Consider the following 19,052-nt stretch of genomic DNA (forward strand, 5'->3'; position numbering starts at 1 on the left):
TCAGATTATTCCTTAAAAATAACAAGAAATTTACAAGAAAAAAATCACGTCGTAATATAAATGAATATAAAAAATTACTTTCCCGATTTTCACAATTTTCATAGCCGTTGATTTTTTTCGAATATCAATCACTTCGCGGGTGTTCTATATTTATTTATTTATAAAAATCAATTTTAATAAATAAATAAACAAAAATTTTGCTTATTAACTCTTGGGGGAAAAAAATTCTTCGAATGTGAAGATTTTTTTATATCCGTTTTTCTCAAAATTGCCTTTTTTTCGACATTTGAAAAAATTTTGAGAAAATTTTCCTTCACTAAAATTAAAAAAAAAAACTATTTGAAAATCGAAGCGTACATTCCTAAATAATATTTTTTTAATGCATTGTGCGCGTAACGTGATTTGGTGTGCAAAAACGCATAATTTTTCATTTCGCAAAGAAAATATCGCTTTTTTATACCTATATGTAGATTATTCTTTTTTTTGTTTGTTTGTGAATATATAAAATTCGATTTCATTTATGAATCAATCTTTCATACAATATTCTACTTGTTAATTCGTCATAGTTTGAGCACCATGATCGAAATTCTGTGCTATAAAATACAAGATTCGTACAAAATTCTTAAAATCTTACTCTCCGCGAACAATATTAAAAAGATGGCACATGCTTTGTTGGTGTGAAGATTTCCTTAAATATCTCCATTTGTTTTTTTTATTTTGTTTCTCTATTTGTTAGTTTCATAGAATTTCTTATTATTCTTCTCGTACAGGCAGTGTGACATTCATTTTGAAGGCATAACACTTTTTTTTTGTTTCACTTACATTAATTTGTTTTCCATTTTACTTATTTAATGTCTCTTTCATTTATATCGTATTATATCGATTTTACGAAAAAAATGTTTTTGGTCTCGGTATGACGAAAAACTCGGTATCTAATCAATTGAATTAATTGAATTAATCGAATAAATTTGAATATTTTCAAAAAAAAAATTTAATTTGTAGATTTCTTTCTATCAAACTGCTAACGAGTGAAGTTCTAACAAATAAAAATCTCAAGATCGAATATATTATATAAATACACACGATTGGTTGTTTCTTTTTCTACAGCTTGAGCAAGTGGTTTAAAAAGTCAAAAAATAAAAAAAGTAATGTCAGTACTAATGTTGTTTTTTTGTCAATATTGCCGTTTGAACAATAATATTTGGTTAACTCTTTAAACCTCTTGACAATATTGTCAAACATATACAGATTTAAATATATATATATATATATATATATATATATATATATATATATATATATATATATATATATATATATATATATATATATATATATATATATATATATATATATATTTTATGAATATTCGCACAAATAAGTAATAATAATAAAATGTTTCTTAAATATTAGATATATAAGTATTCAACAAGTTCTACGTCATAATAGCAACACTGACGAATAATTGGAGAAGAAGTAATAATTTTCTTATTTTTCTTTTCTATTTGTTTCTTTTTTTTCTCTAAAGAACTTTGTACCTTTGCAAAGAAATATTTTTATCCTCTTCTCCAACAACAATGATAATAAAAATGATTAAAATTATAATAAAAATAATAATTATTATAATAATAATAATATAATTATCATTCTAAAAATATTGAATATAAAAACACTGTTTTTTTTCTTTTGCAATCATAAAACAATATCGATAATACGAAGACTTTAAAATAAAAGAAACCACTAAATAACTGGAAAAAGGAACAAACTTTTTTGTTTTCGTCAACCTTTCGCTTGTTTTTTCGAAAATGTTCGTTTCTCTTTCTCTCTCTCTTTTCTCACTTTAAAAACATTCATTTGCATCACCGCCTATTATTCATAGATTATAAAAATTCTCGACCATTTTTAAAAAAGAACAAAATTCGTAGCAAATAACAATATTTTGTTATAATAATTAATCGCTGGATTAATATATATATATATAATACAAAACTATCGCTTACCATTTTCCATTATTTTTTCTCCTTCTTCTTTCATCTAATGCTGTGCACGAAATATGATTTGCTATATTGAGTGATTTCCGATTAATTATTTGGAGTGTCTTGAGTGATAATATCACTGTTATATGCATAGAAATGGATTTCTATTTTTCTTTTCTTTGAACATGGAGTTTTTTTCCATTCGGTATTTTTTTTTGATAATATTATCAATAAATATTACTCGAATTATTCGATGCCTCGAGGTCCATCGATTGGCATCGTGTGAAGTACTTCGTCAAGGAGTTGAAGTGCTCGATGAAGATGCACCTTTAATATAAATTAAATTTTGTTTAGTTAATGACTTGATTAAAATTTAGATATTATTTTATATTTTGAAAGTGTAAAATCAAATTTTTAAAACTTGATAATTGAAAAACAAACCTCAATCCAACATGGTGTTTCCTTTATACTTTGTCTTGGATAATCTGGTCCCCATCCTTTAACAAAACTTAACCGTAAGATGCAAAGTCGTCGAAGATCGTCGACTCCGATGCCAGCAGCCGCACTCAGGCCTGGAATTAAAATAAATATTAATTTCCTCATATTATAATAAATATAATTAATTTTTTTTAACGAAAGAAAATGAGATGTACTTTTAGTAATAGGAGCCCCGTGAGTGAGATGTCCAGCGACTGCTGCAGCTTGAGCCGCTGCCGCTGCTTGGGCAGTGGCCGCTTGTCCTCTCATTTGCTTGTGACACTGCCTCAAATCGAACACTTTAATATACGCGGTTGGATAGATTTTGTGAACAGCATCTCCAGGAGCACGTCCAGCTTCTCTATCCAAATAGTAGGACTGAACGAAGACACTATGTTCGCTCTGACATTTCAGCCAAACATCTCCCTCGCCTCTTAAATCCAAAACGACTCCCTTTCCTGCAAATTAAAAATATTTTAATCATGAATTTTTATTTTTAAAATATTTTCTTATCAAAAAAATTAATATTTCAAAGAAGAATCTACGAAGAAAGCTAAAAATAAAATTACTGATAATAGTAAATAATAATTAAAGACTAAATAAAATTAAACACTAAATAATACCAAATTAAATACTAAAAAAAAATATAAATAAAACTCGAAAATAAATAAATTCAAGAAATAGAAGAAGCAAAATTTCTATAAAGAAATGTAAATAAAATGCAAAATTAGAAAAAAATTTAAATTAAAACGAAAAATAAGAATAAAATAAAAAAAATAGAAGAAGCAAAATTTGTATAAAGCAAAATCAAGAAGAAAAAAAATAAAAAAACAAATTGGAAAGAATAAAATAAAAAATGGAGGGAGGAAATAAATATAGTAATGTAAATAAAATGCATAATTAGAAAGAAAATGAAATTACCTATATGAAGGCGAGCTTTTTCGCTCTGCTCTGTACGATGTACATTGCTGAGAGCACCAAGGCAAAATCTATTACCACCACTGGGATCGACGTAACCGTCAACAGTAACAGTAGGACAACTACTGCTTACTTTAAAAGTTTCTCCTACTTGAGTGTCTAATTCAAAATAGCCAACAGAGCACCAATATTCCGGAGCTGGTTGACTCGAGAGTAAATTTCCTCCCACTTCGCCACCGTGTGCACCCCCTAAAAATTCAATTTTTACACTATTCTCATTCTATTAAAAATAATTTTTTCAATAAAATTCAAATCGTTATTTACAATTTAAATACTATAAAAGACAAAAGTAAACAAGGTCGTCACAAGTTTCAGTTTATAAATTTCCCTGACAATTTACATTAAAATGTAAATTTTAACATTAAAATTATTTTCCTTGACAAAATTTTCTTTACAGGAAAATATGAAAGTTTACTTAAAATGAGTAAAATTAATGAATTTTAATAATTTCTAAAACTTACAACTTCCCTTCCTGAATTCAATTATTTTCTTCAATTTTCAACTAAATTTCATCTCTACATCAAATATTTTAAATAATTTTCCGAAAGTTCTTTTAAAATTCAATTATTTAAATACAAAAATTCAATTTTTTATAATAATTCAAACTGTAACTTACTGTCCATGTTTTTTACTTAAATTATTAAGGTATAATATCTTCTAAATATTATAATAAAGAAATTCTTACAATTAATTTTTTAAAAATATTTTAAAATAATTTTTTAAAGATAATAGTTTTTAATTATACACAATTAAAAAATTCCCAAACAATTGAAGGTAACATCTTTTAAAAATAGTTGATTTTTTTTAAATATATAAATAAAAATAATTAAACTTTTGAAGAATTTTAATAATAAATATTAATTTTTAAAAATATTTTAGTGTAATTTTTCGAAAATAATTGAATTTCTTAAAAGAATTTTTGTATAATTTTTTGGTGAATTTTAATTAAAAAATTTTGAACATGATTTTTTTTCTAAAATGTTATTTTTTTTTTGTATTTGAATTTTCAGAAATATATAATTGAAAAATACTGAAAATATTGAATTTTAAGAAATCAGAAGTTAATTTTCATTAATTTTCATTTTTACATTTAAATTTAAAGTTTTTTCATTAAAATTTTTGATAATTCAATTATTTTCAAAATTTTAAATTAAAACTCTTCAAAAGTTGTTTTCAAAAATTGTAACAAAATACATGAAAAAAATTGATTATTTTTAATTAAATTGTACAAAATTTCAATTATTTAAAAAATTAAAACGATTTTTATTATAGATATATTTGAAAAATTTAATTATCTTAAAAATGATTCAAAAATAATTTTTGTAAGATTTGTTTAGTTATTTTTCGCATTATAAAAATAGAAATAATTTGTATTTTATACTAAAAAATGTAATATTTTGTTGCAATATGTGGAAAATAAGTCGAAAAATTCGCAATTTTTGAAAATAAATCGAAAAAAGTTTCAATTTTTTTAATTTCCCTGACAAAAAATTTTTTTCTGTTATTTCTCTGACTTTACTGTTAAAAATTTTGTTTTCCTGGCGTTTTCCTGACTTTACTGACACGTGGCCACCCTAATTAAATAAATTGTTATATAGAAAATTAAAATAATTAATTTTATTTTTTAAATCTAAATTTTTAATTAACTTCAGTGAACGAATCGTACTCTTCACAAAGAATCATTCAAACTGTAAGACGTGGTTCAAGTTCACAACGTTTATTATCAGCGATGCAAAGAATAAAACATTTTTAACTCAGAAAATAATATTTTACGTTTACAAATTTTTTTTAACTCGTTGATGAAGAAACGTAAAGAATTTTTTGAATAGAAAATTATTTTTTCTTCTACACCGTTGATTATGAACGTTGTAAACTTTACCAAATGACTTTAATAAAATAAGAAACTTACAATATGATGTGGTGTGCAGGTGTCGATGATCGGGAGGTTGCATACTTTGCGTGTAAGTTAAAGTATTTGCACCAGTCCATTGTGGTGCACCGGTATTATAAGGATTCGTCACTGCGGCCACGGCAAAACCATTTTGATGATGTAAATGCACCGGTGACACTGGAGAACCTTGGCTTCCACCTGTTACAACAAGAAAAAAAATTAAAACTTTCCCATTTTCACCAATACATTCCATATGATAATTTATCTAATTAAGTATTAAAATACTTAATCCATCTAATTAAGCATTGTTATACTTAATCAATTTTTCACAATTTAAAAAATTGATTAAACGTACTTAAAGTTGCTGCCAATGGATCAACAGCAGGTTGAGGTTGATTAAGATCCTGAGGTGGTGTCGTAGTTCCATAGAAAGGTTCAGCAGTCTGTCCCGGATTGGAATTCAAAATTTGTCCACTGGTATTAGCACTCGGAGTATTTATCGGCTGCTGTTGATTAGCAACCGGATGTCCCATCGTATGTACTACAGCTAAAAAACCAAAATAAATTTTCAAAAAAAAAACAAACAAACCAAAAAAATGTCTCCATTGGAAAATCTTCAACAAATTTGTTTCGTTAAATTTAAAACATCAAGTTTTCCAGAAACTTGGTTAAATGAAAAAAACTGTGTATAGTAGATAATAATAATAATTTTTGAAAATAAAACGATAAAAATAAAAAATAACCCGTGTACGTACAATGGTGTATGTTTCGCGTCGAAGAATGATGAGGCGTGGGAATCCATGTCTGTCGGGGGCAATTATTCTCTTCCAATTTGTTGTGTGGATTATTACCATTAACTCCCCCGCCTCCACTAAACATTCCCTCCCCATTGGCTGTGCAAAACAAAATCAAAAAAATAAAACAAATAATAAAAAAGAAGCGGAAACAAAAAAAAAGAGAGAGGAATTTGCGAAAATAAAAATAAAATATGTAGACAAAACGAAAATTGTGTATTGGGGTAGAAAAAAGAAGAAACCAATTGTGCGAAAATACCTGGATTTTGAGTTGAATGACCGGGCATAAATGGTTGTTGTGGTTGTTGTGGATTATTTGCCGCAGGTGGTTGTGTTGGTGGATGATGTTGAATTGTTTGATTCATTTCCCCATCAACTTCCATTCCTGAACTGGCACCAACACCGGTCACGGCGGCTGCCGTTCCTCCACCTACCGTATACTCGTCCTTCACCAAACGTCCCGCAGGTCCAACTCCAACGCCCGATTGAAGTGTCAATCCTGACAGGTCTGTAAAGAACGGGTCTGTTTGGGGGAAACCAACCCAGTCCGTCATACACCAAAGCGACAATAGTAAATTAATAATTGCTAACGACTCTTTAAAATGCCAAAACTCAAGAAAACCATAGAAAATCAAAAAAAAAATTGATAATTAATCCAAAAAATAAATTTTCTTTGCTTCAAAGAGAAAAAAAACTGTAGCTTCAGCCCCGATTCACTGACTTTACATTCAACTGAAAATCTCCCTCTTTTCTTCTCATACAAAATCAGTTCGAATTGCAAAACAAAAACAAACAAACTAAGAATTAAGCACAAAGCAGGACTCGAACCAGTGAAATTACCAATTGATTTCTTCATGTTTTATATAATAATTAAAGATCACAGAGTGATAAAATCATCATTTTATATTATAAGAATATTGTGATTGTAACTTTTTCAAAATTATTCTCATCTTTTCAATTCAATTATTATTTTCTAGAATTTTTAACTAAAATTCTTTTTTAAATCAAATATTTTTAATAATTTTTGAAAAAGTTCTTTGAGAATTTTCAAATTCATTTGTTTACAATTCGATTTTACGAAATTTCGTCGATAATAAGGAAATTATTTTTTAATTGTATATTAGAAAATAAAAACTTCAAATAATTTCAAAAAAATTCAATGAAAGTATTTAAAAAAAATTAATTCTACAAAATTGTTAGTTAAACGTACGAAAAATTCAAATTTTAAAAAATTTTAATTTGAAACCTTTTCAAAATTCAATTATTTCTGAAAATTAACACTCTCATGCTTTTAATATTCCATTATAGTATAAAATTTTAACTAAAATTCATTTTTAAGTCAATTTTTATTTGACGATTCTATGAGAATTCAATATTATTTAAATACGAAAGTAATTAATTTATTGAATAATTGAATATTTCTCAAATTTAAATTCTCACAAAGAATTTTATGAACAAATTTTTTAATTTTTCTTTTGGAAAACTTTATTAAAATTGTAGATATTAAAAAACATTGAATTTAGGAAAGTTTTTGAAAAAAAATTTGTAAATAATTAAAATTTTTAGGAAAATTTTTAAAAATTTATCAGGGTGTCTAGTAATTTAGAAATATAAAATTCCCGGGGTTTTCCCGGTTTTTTCCCGGTATGTAAATAATTTTCCCGGATAATTGAAAACTAAAATTTTACAGTAAATTTAATCGTAATATTTGTAAAACTTATAATAAGAATTGTATTGTGATTTACTTGACGGTAATTTCATGTTTAAAATCAAAAACAGGTGTCGCATCACTGTAAAAATTTGGCACAAGCTTCCCAGTGGGCAAAAAACCATCATTGTTTTAAAAACGTTCCAAAAATGTTTTTAGAACGTTTCATGTCTGCCAAATAACGTCCCAATAACGTTATATGTTTCTAAAACGTTTTAAAAGCAATGGAACGTTTTTGGAACATTATTTGGCAGACATGAAACGTTCTAAAAACATTTTTGGAACGTTTTTAAAACAATGATGGTTTTTTGCCCACTGGATTGTCACATCGAAAATCATTTCCCATATAAGTTAGGTCTTAATTGGACAATAATAAAACATTGTCTAATATACGAAGAGAATCAATATACAATTCGAAATTGAAAAAAAATTAAGTTAAGCGTTGAAAAAATGTAACTATTTTTTCCAACAACATAATAAAGTACTTCATAAAAATATTCCCGGATTTAAAAGAAAATTCCCGGGGGTTTCCCGGTTTTTCCCGGGAAAAAAAAATTCCCGGGGTTTTCCCGGTTTTTCCCGGATTCCCGGTTCGCTAGACACCCTGTTTATAAACATGTAATTGAATTTCTGCGATGAGTTCTATTATTTATGAAAATAATTGAATTTTTGAAATCATTTGTAACTTTTCTCTAAAATTCAATTTTTTTTTAGTATTTTTAACTGAAATTCATTTTTAAAACAATTTTTTATTTGAAAATTCTACGAAAATTCAATTATTTAAATGAAAATAAATAATTTATTTAATAATTAAATGTTTTTAAAAGAATTTTATTATTTACAAAAATAATTTAATTTCTGAAAGAAATCTTATTATTTATAAAAATAATTGAATTATGGCGAAGAAGTTTATAAAAAATTTAGTAATTGAATTCCTGTGGAATTTTTATTATTTACGAAAATATTTAAATATTTATTTTTCAAACAAATTATGGACTTTATAGACGTTTTAAAAAAAAACTGACTTTTACAGAATTCAAGCAAATTTACGGACATAGTTCGAGCCCTGACAAAGACTAAATTAAAAACTAAAAAGAAAATTTTAAAAAAATGATAAGGTAAACTAATGATAACGATGAAAATAATATTAAGAAAAATAAATATAAAAGGTAAAATAATAATAATAATAAAAAAATAGCAAATAAAAATACAAAAGCTAGAAAAAAGTCCGCCTTTTTTGTAACAATAAAAAACATTCGCAAAGCGAGAAATTATTGAATTAAAGTCAATAGATTCGCACATAAATTAAGCATTTTGCATAAAAAAAATTTACAATTACATAATACAATTTCTTTTTAACATTTAAGCAACATTGAGAACTTTAGCAGGCCATGTGAGTCAATTTTTTTACTTTAAGCGTTTGAATTAGTTTTGTTATATATTTTGTAACTTCATCTGTTGACATTACCTTCTTATCAACAAAAGAAGTTAATTACGAACCATGATAAAACTTATCATAAAATTTGAGCTTTAAAATTACTTTTTAAAATACTTTCAAACGAAATTCACAATCAAAAACTTTTCCATTTCAATCCCTTCTGGAATTTATCAGATTTCAAACTTTATAAGTTCATATTTTAACATACTGTTCAAATTTTGATAATTAAATTAAAAATTTGAATTTTGATAAATCAATTTGAAATTTTAATTCAATAATTTTTTTAAATTTGTACTTGAAGATTAAATTTTGAATTTGAATTTAATTTATTAGAGAAGATAACAGCGGGAGAATATTATTAGCAAATAATATTAATATCGAAAGTAATATTATTTTCAATGTTAATAAAACGAACAGAAAGGACAAACACAAACGAAACACAGTTTCCTTTTTGATCGTTTTATTAATATGGAAAATATTTATTGTGAGGCAAACAATTTATTGTATTATTATTAATGGTAATATTGAAAACAGAAAGAGAATGTTATAGTTTTCTCTCGAGAGTAATAATTTATTTTTAATTTCCATTTTTGAAAAGCATTTCGCGCAATTAAATTTAGAATCAAGATGAAAACATGCCTGTTAAATGATAATCATGTTTTGAAAACATGAATATTGAAAGCCACAGCAATTTTTAAAAGTGAAGCCGAATATTAAAGAAGTTTTGAGAGTCACAAAAAGAAGAGACTTTTTGTTGTTGTTCTTGTTCATAAAAGTCAACATGCATAAAACATACCTATCCCTGGTGAGACGACTCTTTCATAATGATAGGGATTCACACAAACAGAATCACATTTGAGATCAAAAGCAAATTGGCAGTATTTCACGTGTTTCAGTTCATTTTTATGGAGATCGGGCCATCGCCAAATTCTCGCATAAATCACATGGGGAAATCCTTTACGTCCAGCCACCTGTAATCTTCCGTCAAGTGTTCTCTGAATTGTAACGCACTTACTTGGATGTGCTCCATTTGTTGTTATTGCTGTTATCAAACTATCGAGTTCTTCTCTTTTCTCCTGTGAAACGAAACAAAATTAGTAATTATTTATTAGACATGAGAAAATTTTTTCCTATTGGATTGTAATTTGTTATTATTTTTTACTATTTAGATTACTATTTAGATACTTTTTTTTACATTTGTGACACTGAAAGCTACTTTTTTCTGTTTTTTTTTGAGAAAATTCGATAATATAGTTAAAATAAAACAATTATTCTAAAAAATTTTCATAAAATTCGTAGAAACAATTCAAGAGATTTTAAGAAAACTCTTTGAGACGATTTAATTATTTATAAAATTTTTCGAAATTCAAATTATTTCAATATCAACTATTTTAATAAAAAATTTACAAAAAAATCTAAGTCCGTAAATTTTTGTATTTAAATAATTGAATTCTCAAATAAAAAATTGTTTTATAAATGAATTTTAGTTAAAAATACTAAAAAAAAATTGAATTTTAGAGAAAAGTTACAAATGATTTCAGAAATTCAATTATTTTCATAAATAATAAAACTCAATGCTGAATTTCAATTATTTTTAATACAATTTTAATGGAATTCCTCGAAAAAAGTTATTATTCTTAAAAATATTATTAAAATTTATCGAAGAAATTTAATTATTTTAATAATCTTTACTACAATTTATTTATTACAATTTAAGTATTATTTTCAATAAATTTTTAATTAAATTTCTTTAAAGAATAAAATTATTTTCAAACATTTTAATGAAATTTTTTGCGTAACAATTCAATTTTTTGCGTAACAATTCAATTTTTTTCAAAATAATTTAAATAAAATTCTTCGCAGAAATCCAATTATATTTAAAAATTTACAAAAATTCTCGTCAAAATTTCAATTATCTTCAAAAGTAATAATTGAATTTTGGAAAATTTTTTTATTAAATAAATTCTTCTCCGAAATTCAATTCTTTTCAAAAATTTGATTAAAATCTTTGGCAAAGTTTCAATTATTTTAAAAAATTTGTGAAATGTCTACTATTTTAATAAAATTTTCCAAAAGAATTTAATTACTTAAAAAAAATTGATACATAAAATTCAACGCGAATATTTTCGTAAATAATAAAAATTCCACAGGAATTCAAATATTCACAAAGTTTTTTTAAATTTCTTGGCCACAATTCAATTATTTTTACAAATAACAAAATTTTTTCCAGGGATTCAATTTATTATTTTCATAAATAATTAAATTCTTTTTAGAAATTCAATTATTTTCATAAATAATAAAACTTATCGCAGAATTTCAATTATTTTTAATACAATTTTAGATGAATTTCTCGAAAAATGCAATTATACTTCAAAATTTTATTAAAATTCTTCACAAGAATTCAATTATTTAAAAAAATTTGGATACAATTTGTTTATTAGAATTTAATAATTATTTTAAATTTTTTTTAAATTAAACTTCTTGAAAGACTTTAATTATTTTCAAAAGTTTTAATGAAAATCTTCGTTACAATTCAATTATTTCCTAATAATTTTAATAAAATTCTTATTCGTAAAAATTAAATTATTTTATAAAATTGAAATTCGAAATGCAATTATTTTCAATATCTACTATTTCAGTAAAATTTTCAAAAAGAATTCAATTATTTTAAAAAAAATGAATAAAATTCGTCACAATAATTTAATTATTTTCATAAGTTATAAAATTCTTCGAAAAATTCTTTTAAAAAATTGTTGGTAGAATTTGTTAATTAGAATTTAATAATTATTTTCAATACAAATGTTTTTAATTTAATTTCTGAAAGAATTTGATTATTTTCAAAAATTTTAATAAAATTCTTCGTAACAATTCAATTATTTTCAAATAATTATTTTAATAAAATTCTTGCTAGAAATTAAATTAATTTCAAAAATTAAAATTCTTCGAAATAATTCAATTATTTCAAAAACTTTTATTAAAGTTCTTTATAAGACTTCAATTTTGTGAAGTATTTAATTATTCAATTCAATTTAATTCTTCGAAAGAATTCAATTATTTCAAACATTTTTATTAAAGTTCTTTATAAGAAATCAATTTGGTGAAATATTTAATTATTCAATAAATAATTTACTTTTGTGTTGAAATAATAGTTACTTTTTTAATACTTTTTTTCAGTCTTAAAGCTACTTTTTGTTACTTTTTAAAATTTAATTATGTATCGAGTAAAAAGCCTGTTTTTTGTTATTTCATAAATATTGAGAGAAATAAAAAAAAATTCGAAAACGAAAGAAAACGTTTAGTTTTACCTTTAATTTTTTCACCAGTGACTCGATAGCTCTCTTGCTAAATGTTTCACTCTCGCCTCCTTGACGATGGCACATGAGCGAATGCACAATACTCAGACATGCATCCGCACTCGTTGGTGCACTTGGTGCCATTCCCGTCATTTCTCTTACTGAAAAATATTAATTTAAATTTTAAATATTAATTTCCCAAGAGATGACGAGAAAAAACAAAAAATGTAAAACATAACTTAATTAGGTATAACATTTTGTCAAGAGGAAATAAAATTTTTAATAAAATGATTCAAATTAAAAAAACTGAAAAATCAAAAAGAAACAAAAATAAACAGAAAATTAATAATAAAAAAAACCTTACTTTCGGGATTTGATTGCATCGGGGGCGAGGGGTAAAGGTGACTACCCCCGCCCGCGAGTCCAACCATCTCTGTGAAAGCCGTGGCGGCAATTGTTGACGTCCTCTTCCTTCAAATTTCTGACCTTACCCTTACGTCGAACCCCAAAACATTCAATCCCTTTATGCTCCAGCATCTAGTGAAATACTTTAGCCATTTGTTGTTTTTTTTTCTTTTTTTTTGCGGCGTCAATCTAAATATTCACACAGTCTCAATTTGACACTAGAAGAAAAAAACAAGTAAACACGGCACGAAAAAAATAATATATACATATACAACAAAAGTTTATTTCATTTCAATATATATAGGAAAATCACAGTCAAACGACACTGACATCGGCTACACGAGTAAAGTAACACCAGGCACCACTAAACCTCACTCCAACATTAAAAACACTTGAGTTTACATCTCAGGAGCACTTGTATCGTTTATACAACATTATTGCGATCTTGTTTTTTTAAAACACTTTGAAGAAAAATGCGTGAGTTAGGTAGTCGAGGAGACAATTGTCGAAACTTTGTTTCACTTTGTTTTCAATGTTCACCAGGTGAAAATGAAAAATAAATTCAATAGAGTTGATTTTTTGCTTTTCTTGAATGTGATACTACCTTTCACTCATGCTCTGTCACTCATAGCTTGTTCTGCGATTGTTGCAATTTACAATTTTCATCCTTGGAAAAAACAAAGCCGTGTAGCTAACGCAAAATTCTGCGAATGCCATCAACATTACGATATGGCGGCGCTACTTGTACTTCTTTTTTAGCGGGACCATTGAACTTTTATTGGAAAAATTCATGTGTCGAAAATTTAATATTCTACTATTTTTTCGACAATATTTTACCATTTTTCTTGTAAGTGACAATAAATATTTGAGGTCCTAAAAAAATTTTTATAAAAATATCAACTATTTGTATAAATTTACACTTATTTAAATTAATCCGTATTTTTGACATTTCAAATTCTTCTGAACTTAAAAATGGCGTTATTTAAAAATCATTGAACCAATTGATGAGGTCTATTAGAAAATCCTAATTTCTTATTGGCTGTGTACTATTTCTTGTTCAATTGTTACCAATTGTAAAGTGCTACCAACTGCAGGGAGAAAAACGTGGTAGTGGTTAAAGTTTTGAGGTTATGTATCGAACAATACATAAAAGGCATAAAAGCAAGTGAAAAATATTTTTGTTTATTAATTTATAATATAAACAATAAATAAAATATTACCATAAATATATTATTTACGGAAAGAAGTGAAGTAGATTAAGGTAAGAAAATATTGTGACTCTGTAAATTTATTTATAACAAGACAATAATTTGACATTTCCACGTTTTTCTTTATTATATACTTCTCACGTGGAACTGAAAATTACTATGACAATATTAACAAAACAATTAAGTGAAATTGCATTTTCTTTAAATTTCCTTTTTATAGATTGTTGAAAAATTAATAATTGAAGAAAATGAAGATCAGCAAAGTTAAAAGAAGTAATCAGAAACGAACAAAATTGGCAAAACAAGGGAAACTAAAGGCACGAAGACATCGGGATAAGCCGAAAAAACAATTTCAAAAAGCTCCACAAACTCAAATTAATAATGTTCAGGAAGAGGAGGAAGGAAGTGATGACGATAGGAATATGTTGGAAATGGTCGAAAAAGATGATTTGACTTTTCTGAAGGAGGCAATTTCCAATAAATCTTACGAACTTTTGAAAAAAATTCGTTGTACAGACAATTCAAAGTAAATATTCATTTTTTATTAATTATTTTAAAATTTCATTTTTAGGGAATGAAAATGTGTAAATGATAATTTAATTGTTAAATTTTAGACAAAGTAAAAAGGCTAAGAAAACGGAAGAAAACTTAGAATACAGATATGAGAAATCAGCTTTCAAAGGAGTTGAAGAAGATATGGGGAAAGAATTCAAGTTTCTTTTGCCAATTAAGACTAAAGATGGTTTTGTCAAAACTAGAGCAATTGAAAAGGATAATGTTGAAGATGAAGAGACGGCAGAAGGAGACGAAGAAGATATGGAAATTAATGAAGATGAAAAAAGTGATAATGAGTCCTTGGATTTAGAACTGAAAGAAGTAATATTTATTTTCAATTTTAATTTTTGATCTTGAATTTAATTTTTAATTTTAATTTTTAATTTTCAATTTCATTTTTAATTTTAATTTTGAATTACATTTTTAATTTTAATTTTTTATTTTCACTTTTTGTTTTTATTTAAATTATTAATGTTTTTATTTCAATCTTTTCACTATTATTTTATTTGCAATTTTAAATTGATTTTACTGTCGTTAAGTGACGTTTAGAAAAAATACAACTTTAAATTTAAAAAAAATTTTTATTTAAAGGACACCAAGGAATTTGATGAAACTGAACTCGTTTCTACCGCAAAATTGTTGGCATGTCGTGAGGAAGTTTTAAAATCTCGACGTTACACAATTGGCATTTTATCGAGCAGCATTTTGGAAGATCCACAATTAAGAGCAAAGAATTTCACACTCTTGCTCGATTTCATGGAGGAAAGAAATCCGGAAGTTTACATTACTGTTAGAAAATTAGCAACAGCTTCGTTACTCGAAATTTTCAAAGATATTCTACCGTCTTATCATATTACACAAGTTAATCAAGAAGGAGTTAAATGTGAGTTCTCTTTTTTTAAATTCTAATCTTTTAAAATCTTTTATTTTCGTTTGAAACATACATTTTGCCACTGTCTTTTATTTTAATTGAAAATATTCAATTTCCAGTGAAAAAGGATACGTTTCAATTGCAAAATTTTGAAGCGGACTTGCTGAAGAATTACAAGAACTATTTGCAAAAATTGGAAAAAATGGCTAAATTATTGTACAGAAAGGGAAATTCGATGCGAAAATTGAACGATCGGGAAATTCAATTGGCAACATTGGCCGTGAATTGCATGTGCGATTTATTAATCACGCATCCATATTTCAATTTTTCAAATAATATCGCAAAATTCCTTATTCCATTATTAGATAACAAACTCTCGTCGACAAGGGAAATTGTCATGAAATGTTTTACACAAATTTTCAAGGAGGACAAACGTGGAGAAATAACTTTAATGGTAAAATATTAATTCGACATTACAAAAATTTTTTAAATAACTTTCTTTCACTTTGAAAAAAGTACTAATTTTTTTTTTTAATTCCAAAAACTAGATCGTGCAACAATTAAATAAATACATAAAACCACGAGGACACACTGTTCATCATGAGGTAATATCCGTTCTATTGGGATTGCGAATAAAGGATATAAATTTGGATAAAGAAAAGGAGGAGGAATTGAAGAAACAAAAATTAATGTCCCATAAGCAGAGGATTTTGTCGCTCAGCAAACGTGAACGAAAGAAGAGTAAAAAACTCGAACAAGTTGAGCAGGAATTATTGGAAACGAAAGCCGAGGAAAATAAAAAGGCGGCGGAAAAAGTTTTTACTGATATCACATCTTTAGTGTTTACAATTTATTTCCGAATTTTAAAGGAAGCGCCAAGTAGTAAAATTTTGTCCGCCTGCTTAGAAGGATTGGCCAAGTAATAATTTACTTACTTTCTTACTTAACAAATTAAATTAAATTCGTTAATTTAATAAACGCAAAAGTTCGTTAATATTATTAACGAAATACCTAAAAATCGAAATTTTATGATTAATAATTAATTTTCTTTTCAAGATTTGCCCATTGTATCAATTTGGAATTCTATCAGGATATCGTCAATGTTTTGAGTGCTTTATTGGACGAAGGAAATTTAGCTTTGAGAGAAAGACTCAATTGTATTCGAACCGTTTTCATCATTTTATCCGGCCAGGGTTCGGCTTTGAATATTGATCCCCACAGGTTTGTGGAATTTATTTATTTGCAAGAATTTAAATTCTTCTTTTTATTTTTTAATTCATTAATTATTATTATTAGAAAAAATGTATTCTAATTTATTTGTTTACCTTCGCAGATTTTATTCTCATCTTTATAAAAATCTATTAAGCATAAATGCGGGGAAAACTTGCACGGAAATTGACGTTGCTTTGAAGGTATTAGTTATAGCATTGGTTCATCGACAGAAGAATATTTCTCAAAATCGTTTGATAGCGTTTGTAAAAAGAATTGCTACAATGGCATTAGGTTTGCAGCATAATGGAGCACTTGGCGTTCTTGGCGTTATTAAAATGATAATGCAACTTGGAAAAGCAGCTTATATTTTATTAGACACTGACAGTGGTTGCGGTGATGGTCTTTATTTGCCGGAATTAGACGATCCTGAATATTGTAATGCAAAATCTACATCTTTATGGGAAATTGTCGCATTGCAGGTAAATTTATTTTTTCATCACCATTTAATTTCAATATCGGTAAAATTAATATTTCAAATTCTTTGCGAAATAATTCTTTGGAACCAATTTTTTATGGTTGAAATAAATTTTCCAAATTACGTAAGAAAAGTAAATTCTAATTTTTTTTTTAATTATTTTTTTGAATCTACATTTTTATAGTTTAAATTTTCCGAATTTCATAAGTTAATTCTAATTTAAGTTTAATTTTTAAAGTGAAATTAATTGTGAAATTTGAGAAATTTTAATATTGTTTTTTATTTAAAAATTGTTTTCCCATCGTTGAAATCTGTTTATAATGCAATTAATTAAATTTATTGAATCGTATTTTATTACTTTTAGCGACATTATCACAACACTGTTCATCAAGTTGCAAAAAATATTGCTTGGGAAGTTCCAGCCAGCGGTGAAGGAAGTTTATCTCCTGAAATTGCAAAATTGTAAGTAAAAAATTTTTTCACGATTTTTTTTAAGTATTTATTTTAATTTCAATAAATTTGTTTTAATTTCAATCTTTCTGTTATTAATTTTTTTTCGAATGTAGAAATAAAAATAAACTGTGAAATACAAATTACAGTTTTTAAATAAATTTTCAGTTAATAAATAAGAAGTTCCAGTAAATAAATTCGTAGTTTCAATAAATAAATTCGCAGCTTCAATAAATAAATTTGTAGTTTTAAAAAAAATTCGTAGTTTCAATAAAAAGTGTATTTATATTAATAAATATAATTTATATGAATAAAAATATAAATTTAGATTAAAAAAATAATAGGCGCATTTTTTATTTTTGCAGAAATCCCGAAGAACTTTGCCAAGAATACGATCCTACGACAGTTGCTTTTAAGCCAGCAGTAGCAATTCCGAAAAAAGTGTCTCCGAAAGCTTCGATAAAACACGAATACGCTAGTATTAAATTTGAAACGTACGTTAATGAATGTTTCGACAAGACTTCAATTACTGACAATGAAAGCTTCGATATTTGCTCCGCACTTCGAAAAAGAAAAATTGCCAAATCAGAAAAACCGTCTAAATTCTCAAAGAAGAAACGTAAATAACGTTTATTGTACATAGAAATTAATACATTTTCGTGTTTTCAAATTAGAATGTAAAAAAATGTTTTTTATTTTTTAAATAATGTGTATAAATACAGAATAAATGAAAATAATTTTCAGATTATTAAATTTAATTTATATTTTTTTTCTATTTATTTTCAGAATAAATCGAATACATCAAAATAATTTTCATAAATTATTAAATTTAATTTCTATTTTCTTTTTCTTTTCAATTAATAATTATTATAAATTATAATAAATAAAGATTTGTGACGCGCTCCGAAGAAAAGCTAAAATCAAAGAATTTTAAGGTTATGTTTGTGCTATTTTTACCTGAATTAAAAGTTTCTGCGCTTAATTTTAAAACTAAAATCAGGTTTTATTCATTGTTTGAGTTGTAATTAAAACTTAAATATCAGTGTTTTATATTTAAAGTTGATTCTTTTTGTGTAATTTTCACTCAAAAAATGGTAAACATAACCTTAATTTCTTTTGCTCTTTTTCTTCTTTTTTCGGTGCAAGTCACATTTATTTATTTATAAATAGTTTATTATTTAATTTTAATTATCAAAAATTTAGTAATAAATAATATCATAATATTATATATATTTTATTTAATTTTGTTTTTAGAATTTTTATTTTTTTCTTTTGCTATATAGGCTATATAGCAAAAGAAAAAAACAAAATTCAAATTTTC

The 19,052-nt window shown here is 25.4% G+C and overlaps 2 protein-coding genes across 3 annotated transcripts; one reads left to right on the forward strand and one right to left on the reverse strand.

Moving 5' to 3' along the window:
- Positions 1-1,684: 1,684 nt before the first annotated feature.
- On the reverse strand, positions 1,685-13,675 carry LOC122502919 (mothers against decapentaplegic homolog 4). 2 transcript variants are annotated; one of them, XM_043613258.1, is made up of 11 exons: positions 12,920-13,675; positions 12,568-12,716; positions 10,059-10,338; positions 6,376-6,624; positions 6,078-6,215; positions 5,678-5,869; positions 5,341-5,520; positions 3,375-3,620; positions 2,630-2,911; positions 2,418-2,548; positions 1,685-2,303 (listed from the first exon to the last, which is right to left on the reverse strand). In XM_043613258.1, exons 1-11 carry the CDS (start codon positions 12,984-12,986, stop codon positions 2,223-2,225), a joined length of 1,995 nt encoding a protein of 664 aa, XP_043469193.1. In that variant the 5' UTR covers positions 12,987-13,675; the 3' UTR covers positions 1,685-2,222. The 2 variants fall into 2 exon arrangements, with proteins under 2 accessions (XP_043469193.1, XP_043469192.1); XM_043613257.1 differs by having other exon boundaries at positions 6,376-6,639.
- A 385-nt stretch (positions 13,676-14,060) lies between these two features.
- On the forward strand, positions 14,061-18,484 carry LOC122502871 (nucleolar complex protein 3 homolog). Its single transcript, XM_043613185.1, has 10 exons — positions 14,061-14,221; positions 14,389-14,694; positions 14,783-15,044; positions 15,315-15,606; positions 15,714-16,048; positions 16,143-16,513; positions 16,651-16,815; positions 16,928-17,285; positions 17,646-17,743; positions 18,097-18,484. Exons 2-10 carry the CDS (start codon positions 14,417-14,419, stop codon positions 18,356-18,358), a joined length of 2,421 nt encoding a protein of 806 aa, XP_043469120.1. The 5' UTR covers positions 14,061-14,221; positions 14,389-14,416; the 3' UTR covers positions 18,359-18,484.
- The last annotated feature ends 568 nt before the right edge of the window (positions 18,485-19,052 follow it).

The sequence above is a fragment of the Leptopilina heterotoma genome, unplaced genomic scaffold, assembly GCF_015476425.1.
Source record: "Leptopilina heterotoma isolate Lh14 unplaced genomic scaffold, ASM1547642v1 Lhet_24, whole genome shotgun sequence".
Classification (NCBI taxonomy): domain Eukaryota; kingdom Metazoa; phylum Arthropoda; class Insecta; order Hymenoptera; family Figitidae; genus Leptopilina; species Leptopilina heterotoma.